Here is a 17,637-nt window from a genome sequence, read left to right on the forward strand (position 1 = left end):
GATCATCTAGTAGCTCTATTTTTAATTTTTTGAGGAACCTCCATGCTGTTTTCCATAATGGCTATACCAACTTACATTCCCACCAACAGGGCTCCTTTCTCCAAACCCTCACCAACATTTGTTATTTCTTGTCTTCTTGATAACAGCCATCCTAACAGTCGTGAGGTGATATCACATTGCAGTTTCGGTTTGTTATTTCCTTGATGATTAGTGATTTTTACATATACCTGTTGGTCATTTGTATTTCTTTAGAAAAATGTGTATTCAGGTCCTTTGCCCATTTTTTAATCAGGATGTTTTTTTTTTTGGTATTGAGTTGTATGAGTTCTTTTTGGATTTTGGATTTTAACCCCTTATCAGATATATAGTTCGCAAATATTTTCTCCCACTTCATAGGCTGCCTTTTGTTTACTGTTTCCTTTGCTGCGCAGAAACTTTTTAGTTTGAGGTAGTCCCACTTGTTATAGCTTTTGTTGCCTGTGCATTTAGCGTCATATCCAAAAAAACTGCCAAGACCAGTGTCAAGAAGCGTCTTCTATTTTCTCATAGGAATTTTGCAGTTTCAGGTCTAAGGTTTAAGTTGTTAATCCATTTGGAGTTGATTTTTTGAATATGGCAAAATAAAAGTGTCCAACTGCATTCTTTTGCATGTGGAAATCCAGTTTTCCTAGCATTATTTGTTGAAGAGACTAGCCCCATTGTGTATTCTTGGCACCCTTGTCATAGATTAGTTGGCCGAATCTATGGGTGTGGGTTTAATTCTGGGTTCTCTATTCAGTTCCATTGTTCTATGTATCTGTTTTTATCCCAATATCATAGTATTTTGATTACTATAGTTTTGCAATATAGTTTGAAATCAGAAGTGTGATGCTTCCAGCTTCGTTCATCTTTCTCAAGATTATTTTGGCTATTCGTGGTATTTTTGTGGTTCCATACAAATTTTAGGATTTTCTCTATTTCTGGGGAAAATGCCACTGGAATTTTGATAGAGATTGCATTGAATCTGTAGATCACTTTGTGTAGTATGGACATTTTAACAATATTAACTCTTCCAATCCATGAATGTGGGAAATCTTCCCATTTACTTTTGTCTTTTTCATATCTTTCATCAATCTCTTATAGTTTTCATTGAACAGATTTTTCACCTCGGTTAAATTTATTCCCAAGTGTATTATTCTTTTTGATGTTATTGTAAATGAGACTTTTTTAAATTCCTTTTTCAGCTAGTTGTTAGTGTAACAAAATGCAACTGATTTTTGTATTGTGATTTTTTATTCTGTAGCGTTAGTGAATTCATTTTTTTTAACAGATTTTTGGTGGAGTCTTTAGGGTTTCTATATATAAGACCATGTCATCTGCAAAGACAGTTTTACTTCCTCCTTTCTTATTTGGATGCCTTTTATTTATTTTTCTTACCTAACTTCTCTGGCTAGGACTTCCAGTACTGTGTTGAATAGATGTGGTGAGAGTTGGCATCCTTGTCTTGTTCCTTATCTTAAAGGAAGAGCTTTTAGCTTTTCACAATTGTGTATGATGTTAGCTGTGAGCTTGACATATATGGCCTTTATTATGTTGAAGTACATTCCTTCTTGCCTAATTTGTTGAGAGTTTTTGTCATTAAAGGTTAAATTTTGTTGAATGCTCTTTCTGCGTCTGTTGAGATCATGTCTTTGTTTTTTTTAACATCTTTATTGGAGTATAATTGCTTTACAATGGTGTGTTAGTTTCTGCTTTATAACAAAGTGAATCAGTTATACATATACATATGTCCCCATATCTCTTCCCTCTTGCATCTCCCTCCCACCCTCCCTATCCCACTCCTCTAGGTGGTCACAAAGCACCAAGCTGATCTTCTGTGCTATGCGGCTGCTTCCCACTAGCTATCTATTTTATGTTTGGTAGTGTATACATGTCCATGCCACTCTCTCACTTTGTCACAGCTTACCCTTCCCCCTCCCCATATCAAGTCCATTCTCTAGTAGGTCTGTGTCTTTATTCCCATTTTACCCCAGGTTCTTCATGACCATTTTTTTTTCTTAGATTCCATATATATGTGTTAGCATACGGTATTTGTTTTTCTTTCTGACTTACTTCACTCTGTATGACAGACTCTAGGTCCATCCACCTCACTACAAATAACTCAATTTCGTTTCGTTTTATGGCTGAGTAATATTCCACTGTATATATGTACAATGGAGATGTTTTTTTTTTTTTTTTTATAAGCTTTTCTTTTTTTTTTTTTAATTTTAAATTTTATTTATTTATTTATGGCTGCATTGAGTCTTCATTGACGCACATGGGCTTTCTCTAGTTGCGACGAGCGGGGGCTGCTCTTTGTTGCAATGCGTGGGCTTCTCACTGTGGTGGCTTCTCTTGTTGTGGAGCAGGGGCTCTAGGTGCATGGTCTTCAGCAGTTGTGGCACGCAGGCTCAGTAGTTGTGGCGCACGGGCTTACTTGCTCCGCGGCATGTGGGATCTTCCCGGACCAGGGCTCAAACCCATGTACCCTGCAGTGGCAGGCAGATTCTTAACCACTGTGCCACCAGGGAAGTCCCAATGGAGATGTTTTTAATCCTTCATTCTTTTAATATGGTGTATCACATTTATTGACTTACATGGGATCTTAGTTTCCTGACCAGGGATCGAACCCACAACCCCCTACAGTGGAAATAGAGTCCTAACCACTGGACCACCAGGGAAGTCCGAGAATTTAAAAGTTTAAATGTTTGATAGAATTCACCCATGAAGCCATCTGGTCCTGGGCTTTTCTTTGTTGAGAGGTTTTTGATTACTGCTTCAGTCTCCTTACTTTCATATGTTCAGGTTTTCTGTTTATTCATTATTCAGTTGTATGTTTCTAGCAATTTATCCATTTTTTCTAGGTTATCCAGTTTGTTGGTGTGTAATTATTCCTAGTAGTCTCTTATGATCCTTTGTATTTTTGTGATATCAGTTGTAATGTCTCCTCTTTTGTTTATGTAATTTTATTTATTAGAATCCTTTCTCTTGGTTAGTCTAGCTAAAGGCTTGTCATTTTTGTTGTTCAAAAAAGCTAACTTTTTTTTCTGTTGTCTTTCTAGTCGCTGTTTCTGCCCTAATCTTTATTACTTCATTTCTTCTTGTAACTTTAGGCTCAGTTATTAGTTCCTTGAGCAGTAAAGCTAGGTTTTTTATTTGAGATTTTTATTAATGTAAGCATTTATTGCTATGAACTTCCCTTTTAGAACTGCTTTTGCTGCATCTAGTGTCTGTCTTTTCCTAAGTGCTGTAGTCTTGGAATCACATTGCTTCCCTTAGAAAAGGTCACTAAATGGAAAACCATCAGTTCAAGTTGGCAATGAGTTTTGGAGAAGACAGTGGAGCTGGTTTTAGTTGTGTAGGCCCACAGTTAACTAGCAGTATGATAAACTCAAGACATTTGTTTGATCTCTAAAATGGGGATAACATTTAGTTCACAGGATGAACTATATGGAAGTCAGATTTATATGAAAACACTGTAATTACAGAAGAATGCTATGTAGTTTTTAGGCATAGCAATTTGAATGGCCACTAAGGAACTTCTTTAATTTCTATTCCATTGGTTCTACCTTGACCTCACCATTATCAAGCACCTCAGGACCCAAAGAAGTGCAGTCCCCTCTACTACTCTCCACCCCCATCTGACAGTTCTCTCTTTTTCAGTTTAACCTGCTGTTTGGATGGAGCATCTCTGACTACCGAACTTGTCTCAGTTCAGCAGTGACTGTTGTTGGTCTCCTGATGGGAATCTCTCATCACAAGGAGGTAAAAACCCTATTCCTGGTTTCCCTGCAGAATTCTATTTGGTTTAATATATCAAACAAGGGGAGAATTGCTTATAAAAGCAGCCCCTACTGTACCACTGCATACTGGAAAAGGGAGAAACAGTTCCTTTGCCGTTATTTTATGGTATTACCTACAGATACTGTATAGCTTTTGAGTGGCTGTTACCTTCAGAAATCCTTCCTTTCCTAAGCACATAGTCCCACCTTTCTCACTTCTTCTATCCTTAATCTTACAGCCAAAGACACTGGGCCTGAACTTGTGTTCTCACACCTGGCCAGATTAACATGATTGCTGCTGCTTTCTCAACGGCCCTTTGAAGGGTACAATTGGAAGTGACTTAAAAAAGAAAAATTAGGGAGGTACAAGTCCAGAAAGAACTGCAGTTGTTTCTGTCTATAAATACTAATTTCAGAGAGGCTGTTATTTTCTCCCAGGAACTACCTACACAAATCCCTTTCTACTCAACATAAAAAATAAAGTAGGAAACCCAGGTGAGGTTTTGGGTCCCAAACACTAGCACATATAGATTTGATAAGAAAAAAACTGCAATTCAAATTAGTGAAACTGGCAAGATTTTCATCAAAGCTCATCATTCTGATACTCTAGAAATCAAAGGTTACTAATTAAAATGGGTAAATTAACATCGTTTCTAACGTGGAAAGTTACCACCACCTTCCTAAAATCTAAGAAAGATGAACATAACTGGTATTTTGGGTGGACTGTTTTGTTGTGGTTCCAGCCCCAATCACTAGGGAATGAAGTCCTCACCCCTGGAACACTTTATATACTAAAGCTCTTAAAGAAGGAACAATCATCATAAACTTTTGCTGACACCTACTTTTTGACTTAAAAGGGAAAATGGAGCATACTTACTGGGAATAGTCTTGCATCACAAACTCAGTGTTTGCCCAAACTATTTGGTTTACCTGGAGTTATGATTAAGCTCTTTTAAAATAAGTAGATATAAGCTGGCAGCCATTATAATATCTCTGTCACAGAGATTTCCATCACAATAGTATTTATTGCAAGTATTCATCCTCTAAGTTGTTGGCTGTTTTTTTTTAAAAACAGTGCCCAGTGGCAATAATGAATGAGCCAATACCAAAGGAAAATAATCATTTTTAAAAGGAACACCTAAATTAAAGAATTTGGAAACCAAATTTTACTGGAAACCATTCTAGTAAGCCCTACATTTGAGAAAGATCTCTTTGTACTGAAAAGGCAAGAATGGCAAAACTCAGTAATTATACTCTTAAAGATAACGATTTTAAAAAATCTAGAAAAAGCATTAAAAGCCAGTTTTCTATGGCTATCCTTTTAAACTGTATTGAAATGCTCCTATGTTCAGAGTAGAAAGTGCTTGGAACGGCAGAGACCGTTTTCATTATCACTGCTGGTATCTATGTATTTTTTCAACACACTTTTGCTATTCCTTGAAGCTTCCATGTTTAGAAATATTTTCCAGAATTGCCAACAACTCACAAGGGCTTTGAGTCACTTATAATTCCATTACAACTCACCTGTTTTCTTCTTGTGAAAGCCCTGAAGGCACAATTATTTACACTCTTAGAGTCAGTCACTCTTGCTTTTCTGTCCACTCAAAAGTATTTTCCTTTTTAATATTTTTGCTTTTCTAGTTTCCACCAGACATAAGTGTTTCCTTACGTGAATATATCCCAAATGTCAGCATATATCTTACATTTTTAAAGTAGATAGTAAACTCTCAGTGTTTAAACTCGAAGTGTCCTATTGTCTTTTCAGGTTATTGCTTTAAACCCAGTCCTGAGCTCCTTTCTTATTCTCCTAACCAGTGCCATTTTGATGGTATTTGTGATCATTAACCTTTTTGTTTCTGCCATTTTAATGACCTTTGGTAAAGAAAGTCAGTCCTTTAAGGTAAGTAACTCTGACTCAGTAACTGAAATATAAACCCTATCATGATTTTATCACTGGAAAAGCTCAATTGTAGCTGCTCTTAAGATTACAGACTGACATAATGCACAGTATCAGCATACTCCCTTTATTAGTCTCCACAGCTCTGGCAACCATTTTCCTAGGAAACCCAATTTACCAAAAGTACACTATGTTCTACATCCACTGTCCTATAAATAGCTGGCCCTCCACTGTTAAGTAGCAGAAACACTCCAAGGCCTGACAGTAAACCATTAAAGGAAACAGTATCTTTACACTTTATATCTACTTTTTAAAAAATATATCTTTGGTACTTTTTTTCCTCCACCACTAGCAGCAATTTCGATTTCCTTGCTTTTCTCTTTTTGTCTTCCAACAGACTCAGAAAGAAGCTGCACTGATGGATATGCTGCTACTGAAGCTCTCAAGTTTGTTAGGAATACAGCAACACCAGAACACATGTAAGTAAGCAAACAGCTGTACAGCAATGGCCACTGACAATTGAAGTTTCAAAAGATTAATCCTGTTACCTCTTCGCTTGGCTTATTACTTCTTAGTATATTAATACTGGTATTTGCACGGTGTACTTTAGAAAATTATAGATGTTTATAATATACTTGGTTAATTTTGTTCGTCAGTGAAGAATCAGAATCCCCTTGGCTGCAGATTCTTACGTTTATGGAACTTGGCACTATCAGAGGGTTAACACTGCAAGAGTGGTGCAGGATAAGCCAGCTCTGCTGCCAAACAAACACCAAGTAACATCATTCATGTTCCAGGATGACTATGGGAAATATGAGTCAGAAGTAAGCTCACTGCAACTTTAATTAAAGATACAAGCATGAGATTTGGCTAAGGGGGAGCCCTGTCACAGAGAAGTAACCAAGCCAACTCATAGGTAACAATCTGGCCTTAAATACTGAGATCGAAATGGGCCCCTTACTCCCCAGGCATCCTACCCAGGGAGCCAATAAGGTCTGGCTTGTGCCCAGTATGTGTCACTTGCTTAAATACTCTCCACTAAAATCTTGACCCTCGTCATTTGACCAAAGCAATGGAGAAAGCGGGGCACAGAATTTTTAACTTTATTAGCAGCTACTGAGCCATGACATACAAATCAATCAAAAACATTAAAGTTGCTTGAAACAAGTGTGTACAGATACACCACACAGAAGCCGAAGTCGTATCTTCCGATCCCAAATCCATCCTTGTGGGGAAGGATGGCCTTAGCTAGGGGGCAAAACAGAGTCTCATCCGTCAAGGGAAGGAGCAAAACACCTACAGCCACATGGGCACCAAAAATTTATCTGAGATCAGTTTTTAAAGGTTCTCTTGATCATAACGTTTTCAAATGAAAACAGGAACCCCTCTTCACCTGTAGGCTTTCCAGCTCACTACTCAAGAGACTTGAATATTTCTATTAAGGCTACTGGAAGCCCACCTTAGCCTTGAATGGTGACTTTTGCCCAGTATGTGGCCAGCAATGCAATCCAACAGAACATGCCACAGGGAAAACAGGAATTTATATACAGTGCTGCCCTCTATTAAAAGGGAAACACAGCACTCAAAATAAAGCAAAAGGCCACAGAGGGCTCCCTGAGAATCCAGTAGAACTAAGAGAGGCCTTCAACTTTCCAAAGTTTGCAACTGGATCCAGGTGGAACAGTGCCCTGCAGCAAGGAGTAGTGTGTATGTCAATGAGAAGACCCAGCTTCTAAGAACCGTTACAATGGCTTCCTGAGCCATTTTCTCTCTCCCATTCATATTAGAGCGAGAAAATAGACAACTTGGCCTTGAATCTCACTCACCACCAATCCCTCTGTACGGAGGGCTTTGTTTCTAAGTCTAGAACCTCAGCACAGAGCTGAGACACTTCATGAAGTACTCTCCTCCACCATCCGGCCATCTTTGACAGCTCTCCCCTTCTCACTCCCCTGTGGAGAGATGGTGGGACAGGAAGGAGAGAAATGGGATCACACTGACAGGAAATAGACAAGAAAGGCTGCCAGGAGCCAGCTGCTCCAACCTCACAATCTCCAGTTGTTAGTCTCTCAGGAGCAGTGGAGAACCGGAAAGCAGCAGAGTGTGTCAGAGCAGGAAGAGAGCCCAGAGGAAGAGTGTACTCAGTGATGGTTAACAGATGAAGCAGAATTTCATGGAGATTCTTTGTTACAAGGAGAAACTGCTCAGTCTCAATTCCCAGAACTTGGACCTTGCCTGGTTTAGGAAGCCTATGTTTTCTTTTTCAGCTCTTCAAATCTCCGGGAAAGATCATCGAAGTCAATGTCTTCAGAGGCTGAGGTGTTGGCACCAGCAGATGCAGTTGGTAGTGTGTCTGGCACAGATGGCAATTCTGGCAGTACAAAGTTGTCATAGGTATCCACGGGTCTGGAAGGGGGCTTTGCAGAAGCTTCTGGCTTGGGTCCAGGACCTAATTAAATCACAGGAAGGAGCACAGTGTTAAAAATGCCAGTGGCTCAGATCCTCAAACCCCACAATCCCCCCTGGCAGAAACAATAAAATAATCAAAATACTGGAGAAAACGTTTTTAAAAAAATAATTCTAAAGGTCAATAAAAATTTTCAGGACAATTAGCAGCTACGTTTTCTAATTATGGTTGAATATGTTTTACTTTCCTACAGTGAGAAAAAAGTTTAAGGGAAAGTCAAAGTGTGGTGCATGGGGCTTAGGTACACAGCATTCATTTCAATGGACTGTCCCCTTTCACAAAGGTCTACTCCCATAATAAGAAAGTCCAAGAAATGGTACTAGAATTCTATTGGGATGAGCTACTCTTTAAGGCTTATGGGAAAAAAATTTTATATGGAATGTTAACATCCATACCATTTGATGTAATAGAATGTGATCTGTATTTCTAGTCTTCCGTTTTGTATCTTACAAGTTAAAATCATCGCCCTCTCTACCTACTGTATGTTTCCATTTGTATCTAAGTCCTAGAACAGGCAACCTAAACCATAGTTTTAGGAAATAAGAACAGTGCTTGCCTCTGGGATGGAACTAACTAGAAAGGAACACAAGGTAACTTTCTGGGGTGATAGAAATGTTTTGTATCTTTACTGAGGTGGTGGTTACATAATGTATGTGTGGAGACACATCAAAACTCATCACAATATACACTTCAGGGTATTTTATGTATGTAAAATATACCTCAATGAAACTGTCCCAATTTTTAAAAAAATTCCCCTCTGGGTTTCTGAAGTGCTGGTAGTGTTTTAATTCTTCAGTGAATGGCTACATGAGCATGCTTGCTTTCTGTAAAGTCACTGAGCTATACACTTATGATTTATGTCTGTTTCCCCCTCTTTAATGCCCAAATTTTTAAAAAATTTTGGTATTTCCAGGCACAGTGGAAATGGAAGCAGCAGGAACATACCGAACTTGAGGATGACTGAAAACTGCAAGGTGAAAAAGAATAATGATATCACTAACAGAAACAGGGAACTTGGGAGATTCTTTGGAGCCATGAAAGATCTTTTCTTTTTGGAAGTGGGAAATCCTGAGTTCCATTTCCACCATACTGCATTTGGGGAGAGAACGTGGCATGTAGGTAGAATGCCACAAGCATAAAAACAATCTGAGGGAGGAACAGAGATGAGAAAACAGCAAAGGGTTCAGTACTGAGAAACTCTCGAGGGTTTCTGACTCACCAATGATCTGTGCAGAAGAGACATTCTTATCAGCATTAATGTCATCAACCTGAAACACAAAGATCATGACCAGAGGAGAAAGCAATGGCATCACTGGTGAAAGTAATGGTATAAGCCCATGTGTGTTGCAAAAGCTAAGCTGCTCAGCAAAAGCAACAAACTGCTCCAAAGAAACTGCCCCTCCGCCCCCTATACTCCTTTCCTGATTTTCTTCCAACCAGACAGATACTATGTTGAACTCATAACTGCCAAGCAGAGGAAAAGAAAATTCTTACCACACCATAACATCTCTCTTTAATCTGTTACCTTCACCTTCCAGGCAGAGAGAAAGCATTCTAAACCACCGCATTCATCTCCAAGAACCAAGTCCTCAAATACTAACGAAGATCTTCTACCTCGTTCCTAGAAACAGCTGTGGGCAATGCTTCAATGCATGCAAAACCAAAACATAAAAATTCAGGCCCAATGTAAAAACCAAAGGAAAGAACACTAAGCAAGCTCAGGAACAGGGCGATCTCCCTAGATGAGCAAACAAGGCTGGCAGAAAAGTCATCTAATTCTGAACCAAAACCGGTACAACCACCTACAGTTCGAGGCATCATTACCATATTAGCAATAACAGCAAGCTCTAAGACTAAAATATAAAATTAATGCTATAGGCTGAAATTTACTAGACACTTATCTGTTTAAGACAAAAATCTGGTTCTTATTCCTTTACACAGTGTTGAGAATTTATAAAGCTGGTATTTCAATTATTATATTCTAGTACCAAGACTGTACCAGCTCAATATGATTCTCTGCCTAGTCTAAAAAAAAAGTCTGATCAAGTGCCCTACCACAACTTTCCAGGATCTGCAGCTCCTTCCTGATTCCTGGCTTAACTGCAGACAAAGCATTGCCACCAACGATGATGCCACCACCACCACTCCCCGTTTCCAGGGTAATATTAAAGCAACACAAGAATCCAAAGCATAGAGCAATGCCAGTACTAGTTGCTTAAAACTTTGCCTTCCCTGTGGCCATTATTTTGCTCTCTCTTCATGGATTCACTCTCCTGCTGCTTATAAAGGAGGCTCAGGCACTTACAGATTCATACGATGGGGGAGTTGCTGGTATCTGAGGTGGATGAATATTGGGAAAGGCCTGATAAGTTCCCATTGGCAATCCATTGAAATCCGACTGCAAGAGGAGAAAGGCAACATCAGAGACATTGCCCCGATCTGCAATTTCTGAAGTGTGTAAATAGGAAAGGAGAAATAAATATGTGTGTGTATACAACTATTTTCTCAATGTGAATATATTCACATTGAATACATATATAGATATTCAAGATATATATTTAATACATGTATTCAAGAGCCCCAAAAGAAAAAGTGCCTAAAAGGACCACATGTGATCAGGAAGAATCCAGATTTTTAAAGATCTGTACCCAAAGGCTACTCTTCAAATTACTAAATTGCCTCAATGTCTACAAGGGAAGCTTCTTACCAGACTTTCTTTTTTGGGGGAGAGGAGACGACCGCACTGCACAACACGTGGGATCTTAGTCCCCTGACCAGGGATCGAACTCACGCCCCATGCAGTGGAAGCATGGAGTCTTAACCACTGGACTGCCAGGGAAGTCCCCAGACTTTCTTACTAGCAATGACTTTCATCTTCTTATCTACAAAGGAGGTAGACCTGGTAATAAGTATTGGTTATTCACTTTTGGAAAATGCTACTAGTATACCTACAAGTCCCAAAGGTTCAAGAAACCTACATGAAAAGGAGTTTTTCTAGTACCATCTCTCTAGATTTTCCCACTTCATTACCTACAGATGAACCAAAAGACTTTCTCAAAATCCCAATGCTATTTTTTCCACAATATGATCAATAAACTAATACCAAATATTCTTACTGCTAAATCCTCTTGATAACCTACAATTCCTGAGTGTATTCACAGAGCCAACTTGTCATCTTCTGTAACATCTTCTAGAATTTATATCCATATTTATTTGTATGTGTACTTACTGGTCCCTTTGGAAGAGGGTATGAGAAAGGAGTGTTTGGAGATGGCATGGGCATGGGCATTGGCACTGTTCCATCAAGTCCACCAGCTGGTGCTGTGAATCCGCCCCCACCTCCTCTTCCAGGGCCCCCTTTCTTCACATCATCTGTGAATCCAACATCAATAAGATCTGTATCTACTCCAGGAGGAGCTTCTGCCTAAGAAAAAGAGAGAAACCCGTATCATTAGGCCTGTCACCAGCTAGCTAGGTTCCCCAGGAAGCTGACTCTGAGATGGAGATTAGCGTTGACAGAAGTTTACTGGAGAGGTCTCTTGGGACAGACACCTGTGGGGACATGAAGGAAGCAGGGCTGGGCAAAGGAAGAAGGTGGGCTGCCATGCAGTCACAACGAAGGGGTCAGCTAATTCCCCCAGGGAGTTCTGGAGCTAGGCTGGGACTACAGCAGATGCTCCCAACTGGGGACAAAGGGGCAGAGTCTTTAATCCCCTGCAATGACCAGTTACCAAATACAGGCTGCCCCCAGGAAAGACCCTGGATAAGGAAGCTGTCTTCCGAGGGCCACTGCTGGAGGGACACTCAGCTGCGTGAGCCACCAGTCATCAATACTCTCAAGAGCTGGGAGAGGGGCTTCCCTGCTGGCGCAGCGGTTAAGAATCTGCCTGCCAGCGCAGGGGACACGGGTTCAAGCCCTGGTCCAGGAAGATCCCACATGCCGCGAAGCAACTAAGCCCGCGTGCCACAACTACTGAAGCCCGTGCACCTAGAGCCCATGCTCCGCAACAAGAAAAGCCACTGCAATGAGAAGCCCACATACCGCAATGAAGACCCAATGCAGCCAAAAATAAATTTAGTTAAAATAAAAAAAAGAGCTGGCGGAATGTTTCCGTCCTGAAATGTGTACTTCAGGCAGGGGGAGGGTTGTCTGAGCAGCACACCAAAACATATACTATACCCGGTCAACATGAACTGCTGATTTACTATTTGCATATCTGCCCTTCTTTCACTGTAAGCCTCTTTAGGACAGGGACCTTGTTTATATATTTTCTGTATTCTCAGCTTTCTGGAGCACATGGCAGGCACACAAAAGATGTTTTCAGGACCTGTTCTGCGTCTTGAGGCTTTTCTTGCTACCCATAGGGGCCTCTCAATTCCTTGAACTTCACTGAAAAGTAGCAATAATGCCACTTTATATTTGTATCAAAGTTTGTACCTTTTCAAAGTGTTTTCAGTCATTCATCTCATCTGATCCCTAAATACTCTGAGAGATGCAGGCGTATTTATTGTTACCCCAGAGGCATTAACTGGACAAAGGCTTAAACTCCCACATGCAAACTTGACTGCAAAGAAAATGGTTATTTTTCAAAGACAGTGATATCGAAAGACTCATTTTCCTTTGTATTCTAAAAGACTCTAAACGTACCATGACCACAGAGTCAGGCTCATAGGGCACATTGTAGTTCTTGGCAATTTCAATCAGGTATCTCTCCACCAGGATTTTGGGTGGGGCCTCCACACTCAGTTTGTGCATCAGCTGTAAGTAAAAGATCCAGGGTTAAGATGCATCTGCATCAACCAGCCTAAGCCTAACCTGTATCAATTTTAAACTTGGTTCCTCACATTTCAAATTGAGAGGAAAAAAAGAAGCTCCATCCAGTTAAATTATTTTTTTCAATCACAAAGCACAAAACCCGTGTATCTCTCACATTCTCTGGTTACGTATGCCTCAAAGACTGATATTGCTGCCTTCCACATTTGAAATCATCTACCCTTCTCCCCACCTCACTTCTACCTCCATAAATCACAAGTGGCACAAAGGATAAGGTACAAAATCAGGAATGACACAGGATGATGGAAAGCTTCACAATCAGAGGTGTAGGACAGGGGTTAAGGAGCTGACTGCACTGCCAGACAGCATTCTTCTCTCTTACTATGAAAGGTGCAATCCCAGATTAACCCTACATTACAGTGGTACCCACTGGACTCACTGTAGGCAATAAAAATAACCTGCCCCCACCCCACCCATTGCTTCACGTTTAACAATTATGTTCATTACCCGGTCATTCACAGTTCCAATCTGGTTGGTCCTACATAACTTGCCATATTCCTTGCTATACTTGGCACAGAGTTGATCAGCAACCTACAGAGAAAAAGAACAGTAAATAAAAATGGAAACCACTCCTACAGAGGGCTTCAAGCTTCCTCCTATTAACAGTAAACAGGATTTCCAAAAGACTAGATCTGTAAAGCCTTAAGGGGTACATATTAATTCATTTAGTTATTTGTTTATCCAGCCATCCACTGAGCTGCAACTATGTGCCAAACTCTATTACAAGCATTATGTTATACACTACAAATGATGAAGAAAAACAGACACTGTACCTACTCTTATAAAATCTTACAGTCTCTGGGTAAGAGCAATCATTACTCAAATAATCACAAAGATAAAGGTACAAATGCAGCTGTGATGGGGAAAGGAAAAGTACACTAAACTATCTGCTTACAACAGTAGAATCAGACCTGATCAGAAAAGTCAGATAAAGTGATGCTTCACTGAGATGTAAAGGATGATCAGGACTTGACTAAACATGGAGGGAAGGAAGAACATTCCAGGAAAAGAAAACAGCATGTGCAAAGGCCTCTGCTGGAAAAACAGGGCCAATCCTCAAGCCAAAATAAAATCAGTGAGCCTCTTGTGCAAGGCCCAAAGGAAGACTGTGGTAGGAAATGAAGAAAGGCAGATGGGAGCCAGACAGTGCAGGGCCATGTAGGCTTTATTAGTTTTGTTTCTATCACAAGAACAACAGGAAACTACTAAAGGACTTTAAAGCAAGGGGTAGTGACAGGATCAGATCAGTGTTTTGAACAGAACCCTTAGTTGTTCTGATGGAATGGTGAACAGACTAAAGGAAGCCAAAGTAGATGTAGAAAAAACGTTCAAGAAGTTACTACAGGGCTTCCCTGGTGGCACAGTGGTTGAGAGTCCGCCTGCCGATGCAGGGGACGCCGGTTCATGCCCCGGTCTGGGAAGATCTCACATGCTGCGGAGCGGCTGGGCCCGTGAGCCATGGCCGCTGAGCCTGCGCATCTGGAGCCTGTGCTCCACAACGGGAGAGGCCATAACAGTGAGAGGCCCTCGTACCGCAAAAAAAAAGAAGTTAGTACAGGCAGGAGATGACAGTGCTATTAGACCAGAGTGGTCCCAATACCTGGAAGTTCAGTGAGGGGGCACTCAGTGTTAGGTAGACTTTCAGTGGTACTGGGTACTTATAAGTTTGTTATTTGTCTTTTAACGATGGTTTTTGTTCTGCTTTATACTATGCAGAAATCTTTTTTACTTATATTATCACTCTTTGTTTATGGCTTTTAGGTTTTGTGGCATGTTTATGCCTTTTCCACTATGAGATTATTTTTTTTAATGCCTAACTTTGTTTCTTTAAGGTTTCTTTTTTTTTAAAAAAAAATGTAAATCTTTGTTTCGTCTGGAATTAATCTTGATATAAAGGAGGAGTATAAGAGAGGCTATAAACAAGATTTACATTAAAAGTAGAAGTAGTTGCCTCTACTCTCCCATTCCCCTACCCACAAAACTGTATAACCACCCTCCCTACCCTATCAGAATACAGGAGGCTTACTCTCTGGGGAGGTTAAACTAAAGGAACTGTGGGCTCCATGCACAGCAGAGAGCAGAGATACTGGCAACAAGAGAATTACGTGTAAATCTTCTCTAAGAGAGGAATGATACCTTTGGCTTCCTTCTCCCTGTGCTCTCAAAAATGCAGCCAGCTTATACCTTCCAGGTAGAAAACAGAACTCCTCTGAGGAAAATGACCAATCCAAGGAAAGAAAACTAGTTCCTGACAGTCTAGAGTTCCCTCAAGAAAGGGCTTAGTCAGATCATTTAACAATAAGTTGGTGCTGGAGGTATCATGCTCCCTGATTCCAAGCTATACTAAAAAAGCTGCAGTCATCAAAACAGTATGGTACTGGCATAAAAACAGACAAATCAATGAAACAGAATAGAGAGCCCAAAAATGAACCCATAGTTATATGGGCAATTATTCTACAACAAAGGAGGCAAGAATATACAATGGGGAAAAGATAGTCTCTTCAATAAATGGCGCTGGGAAAATTGGACTACTCTCTCAACACATACACAAAAATAAATTCAAAACATATTAAAGACTTAAACGTAAGATCTGAAACCATAAAACTTCTAGGAAAAAATACAGGCAGTACACTCTTTGACACTGGTCTTAGTAATACTCTTTTGGGTATGTCTCAGGCACGGGAAACAAAAGCAACAATAAACAAATGGGACTACATCCAACTAAAAAGCTTTTGTACAGTGAAGGAAACTATCAACAAAATGAAAAGGCCACCTACTGAATGGGAGAAGATATTTGCAAACAATATATCTGATAAGGGGTCAATATCCAAAATATACAAACAACTCGTATAACTCAACACCAAAATACAATCCAATTAGAAAACTGGCAGAAGATCTGAACAGACATTTTTCCAAAGACAACAAACACATGGCCAACAGGCACATGAAAAGATGCTCAATATCACTAATTAAGGAACTGCAAATCAAAACCACAATGAGATATCCCCTCACACTTGTCAGAATGGCTATCATAAAAAAAAAGACCACAAATAACAAGTGTTGGTGATGATGTGGAGAAAAAGGAACACTAGTGTACTGTTAGTGGCAATGTAAATTGGTGTAGCCACTATGGAAAACAGTATGGAGATTCCTCAAAAGATTAAAAACAGAACTAACATCTGATCCAGCAGTTCCACTCCTGGGTATTTATCCAAAGAAAACAAAAACACTAATTAGAAAAAACATATATATGCACACCTATTCTCACTGAAGCATTATTTACAATCACCAAGATATGGAAGCAACCCAAGTGCCCGTCAATAGATGAATGAAAATGCAGTACATATACACAATGGAATATTACCCATAAAAGAGAATGAAATCTTGCCATTTGCAAGAACAACATGGATAGACCTAGAGGGCATTATGCTAAGTGAAATAAGTCAGACAGAGAAAGAAAAATATCATATGGTCTCACTCATATGTGGAATCTAGAAAATAAAACATATGAACAAACAAAAACAGAAACAGAATTATAGATACAGAGAACAATCAGGTGGTCGCAAGAGGTGGGTGGGAGGAGGAAATAGGTGAGGGAGATTAAGAGGTACAAAGTTCCAGCTGCAAAATAAATGAGTCCCAAGTATGAAAGGTACAGTGTGGGGAATATAGTCAATAACTAAGTAATGTGTTTGTATGGTGACATATCATAACTAGACTTACCGTGATCATTCTGAAATGTATAAAAAAAAATCACTATGTTGTGTAACAGGAACAACATAATGTTGTAGGTCAATTACACTTCAAAAACAAACAAACATGCAACAAACTCATAGAAAAAGAGATCAGATTTGTGGTTACCAGAGGCAGGGAGTGGGAGGGAAGGGGGAATTGGATGAAGGCACTCAAAAGGTACTACAAATTTCCAGTTGTAAGGTAAGTAAGTACTAGAGATGTAATGCACAACATGATAAATATAATTAACACTGCTGTATGTTATATATGAAAACTGCTGAGAGTAAATAGTAAGAGTTCTCACTACAAAAATAAATTTTTCTATTTCTTTAATTTTGTATCTATATGAGGTGATGGATTCACTAAAATTACTGTGATAATCATTTTTTTTTTTTTTTTTTGCGGTATGCGGGCCTCTCACTGTTGTGGCCTCTCACGCTGCGGAACACAGGCTCCAGACGCTCACGCTCAGTGGCCATGGCTCACAGGCTCAGTTGCTCTGCGGCATGTGGGATCTTCCCGGACCAGGGCACGAACCCGTATCCCCTGCATCGGCAGGCGGACTCTCAACCACTGTGCCACCAGGGAAGCCCCTGTGATAATCATTTCATCATGTATGTAAGTCAAGTCATTATGCTGTACATCTTATACAGTGCTGTATGTCAATTACACCTCAATGAAACTGGAAGGAAAAAAGAGAAACAAACAAACAAACAAACAATGAATTGGCATCTGGCAATAAGCCCACCCAAGCACACAAGAGGTTCCAATCCACTTTTTAGTACCTCACTCTTAAATATGAACAGCCAAGGGCCATGAAACCTTTCAGAAAAGTCTCTATTATAAAAATAGTTTAAATCTAAGAAATAGATAGAAGGAAACAATACAGAAACAAGAAAAGTTA

General features: G+C 39.8%; 2 protein-coding genes across 22 annotated transcripts in view; one reads left to right on the plus strand and one right to left on the minus strand.

Annotated features, from left to right (window-relative positions):
- Positions 1–6,653, plus strand: part of PKD1L3 (polycystin 1 like 3, transient receptor potential channel interacting) — a 56,159-nt gene extending 49,506 nt beyond the window's left edge. Inside the window, 3 exon segments of the mRNA XM_032614824.1 lie at positions 3,667–3,783; positions 5,566–5,700; positions 6,101–6,653. Coding sequence (XP_032470715.1) covers positions 3,667–3,783; positions 5,566–5,700; positions 6,101–6,184 — 336 coding nt within the window. The 3' untranslated portion in view covers positions 6,185–6,653.
- A 130-nt stretch (positions 6,654–6,783) lies between these two features.
- IST1 (IST1 factor associated with ESCRT-III) overlaps positions 6,784–17,637 on the minus strand; it is a 31,648-nt gene continuing 20,794 nt past the window's right edge. For 5 of the 21 annotated variants that reach the window (XM_032612127.1, XM_032612110.1, XM_032612109.1 and 2 more), the window contains 6 exons: positions 13,446–13,529; positions 12,813–12,923; positions 11,394–11,588; positions 10,470–10,612; positions 9,384–9,432; positions 6,785–8,146 (listed from right to left, as the gene is read on the minus strand). In XM_032612127.1, coding sequence (XP_032468018.1) covers positions 7,961–8,146; positions 9,384–9,432; positions 10,470–10,612; positions 11,394–11,588; positions 12,813–12,923; positions 13,446–13,529 — 768 coding nt within the window. In that variant the 3' untranslated portion in view covers positions 6,785–7,960. Of the gene's footprint in view, positions 8,147–9,383; positions 9,433–10,469; positions 10,613–11,393; positions 11,589–12,812; positions 12,924–13,445; positions 13,530–17,637 lie in introns of all 21 variants that reach the window. The other 16 variants (XM_032612118.1, XM_032612117.1, XM_032612116.1 and 13 more) reach the window with 9 other exon arrangements.

The sequence above is a fragment of the Phocoena sinus genome, chromosome 19 (assembly GCF_008692025.1).
Source record: "Phocoena sinus isolate mPhoSin1 chromosome 19, mPhoSin1.pri, whole genome shotgun sequence".
Taxonomy (NCBI): domain Eukaryota; kingdom Metazoa; phylum Chordata; class Mammalia; order Artiodactyla; family Phocoenidae; genus Phocoena; species Phocoena sinus.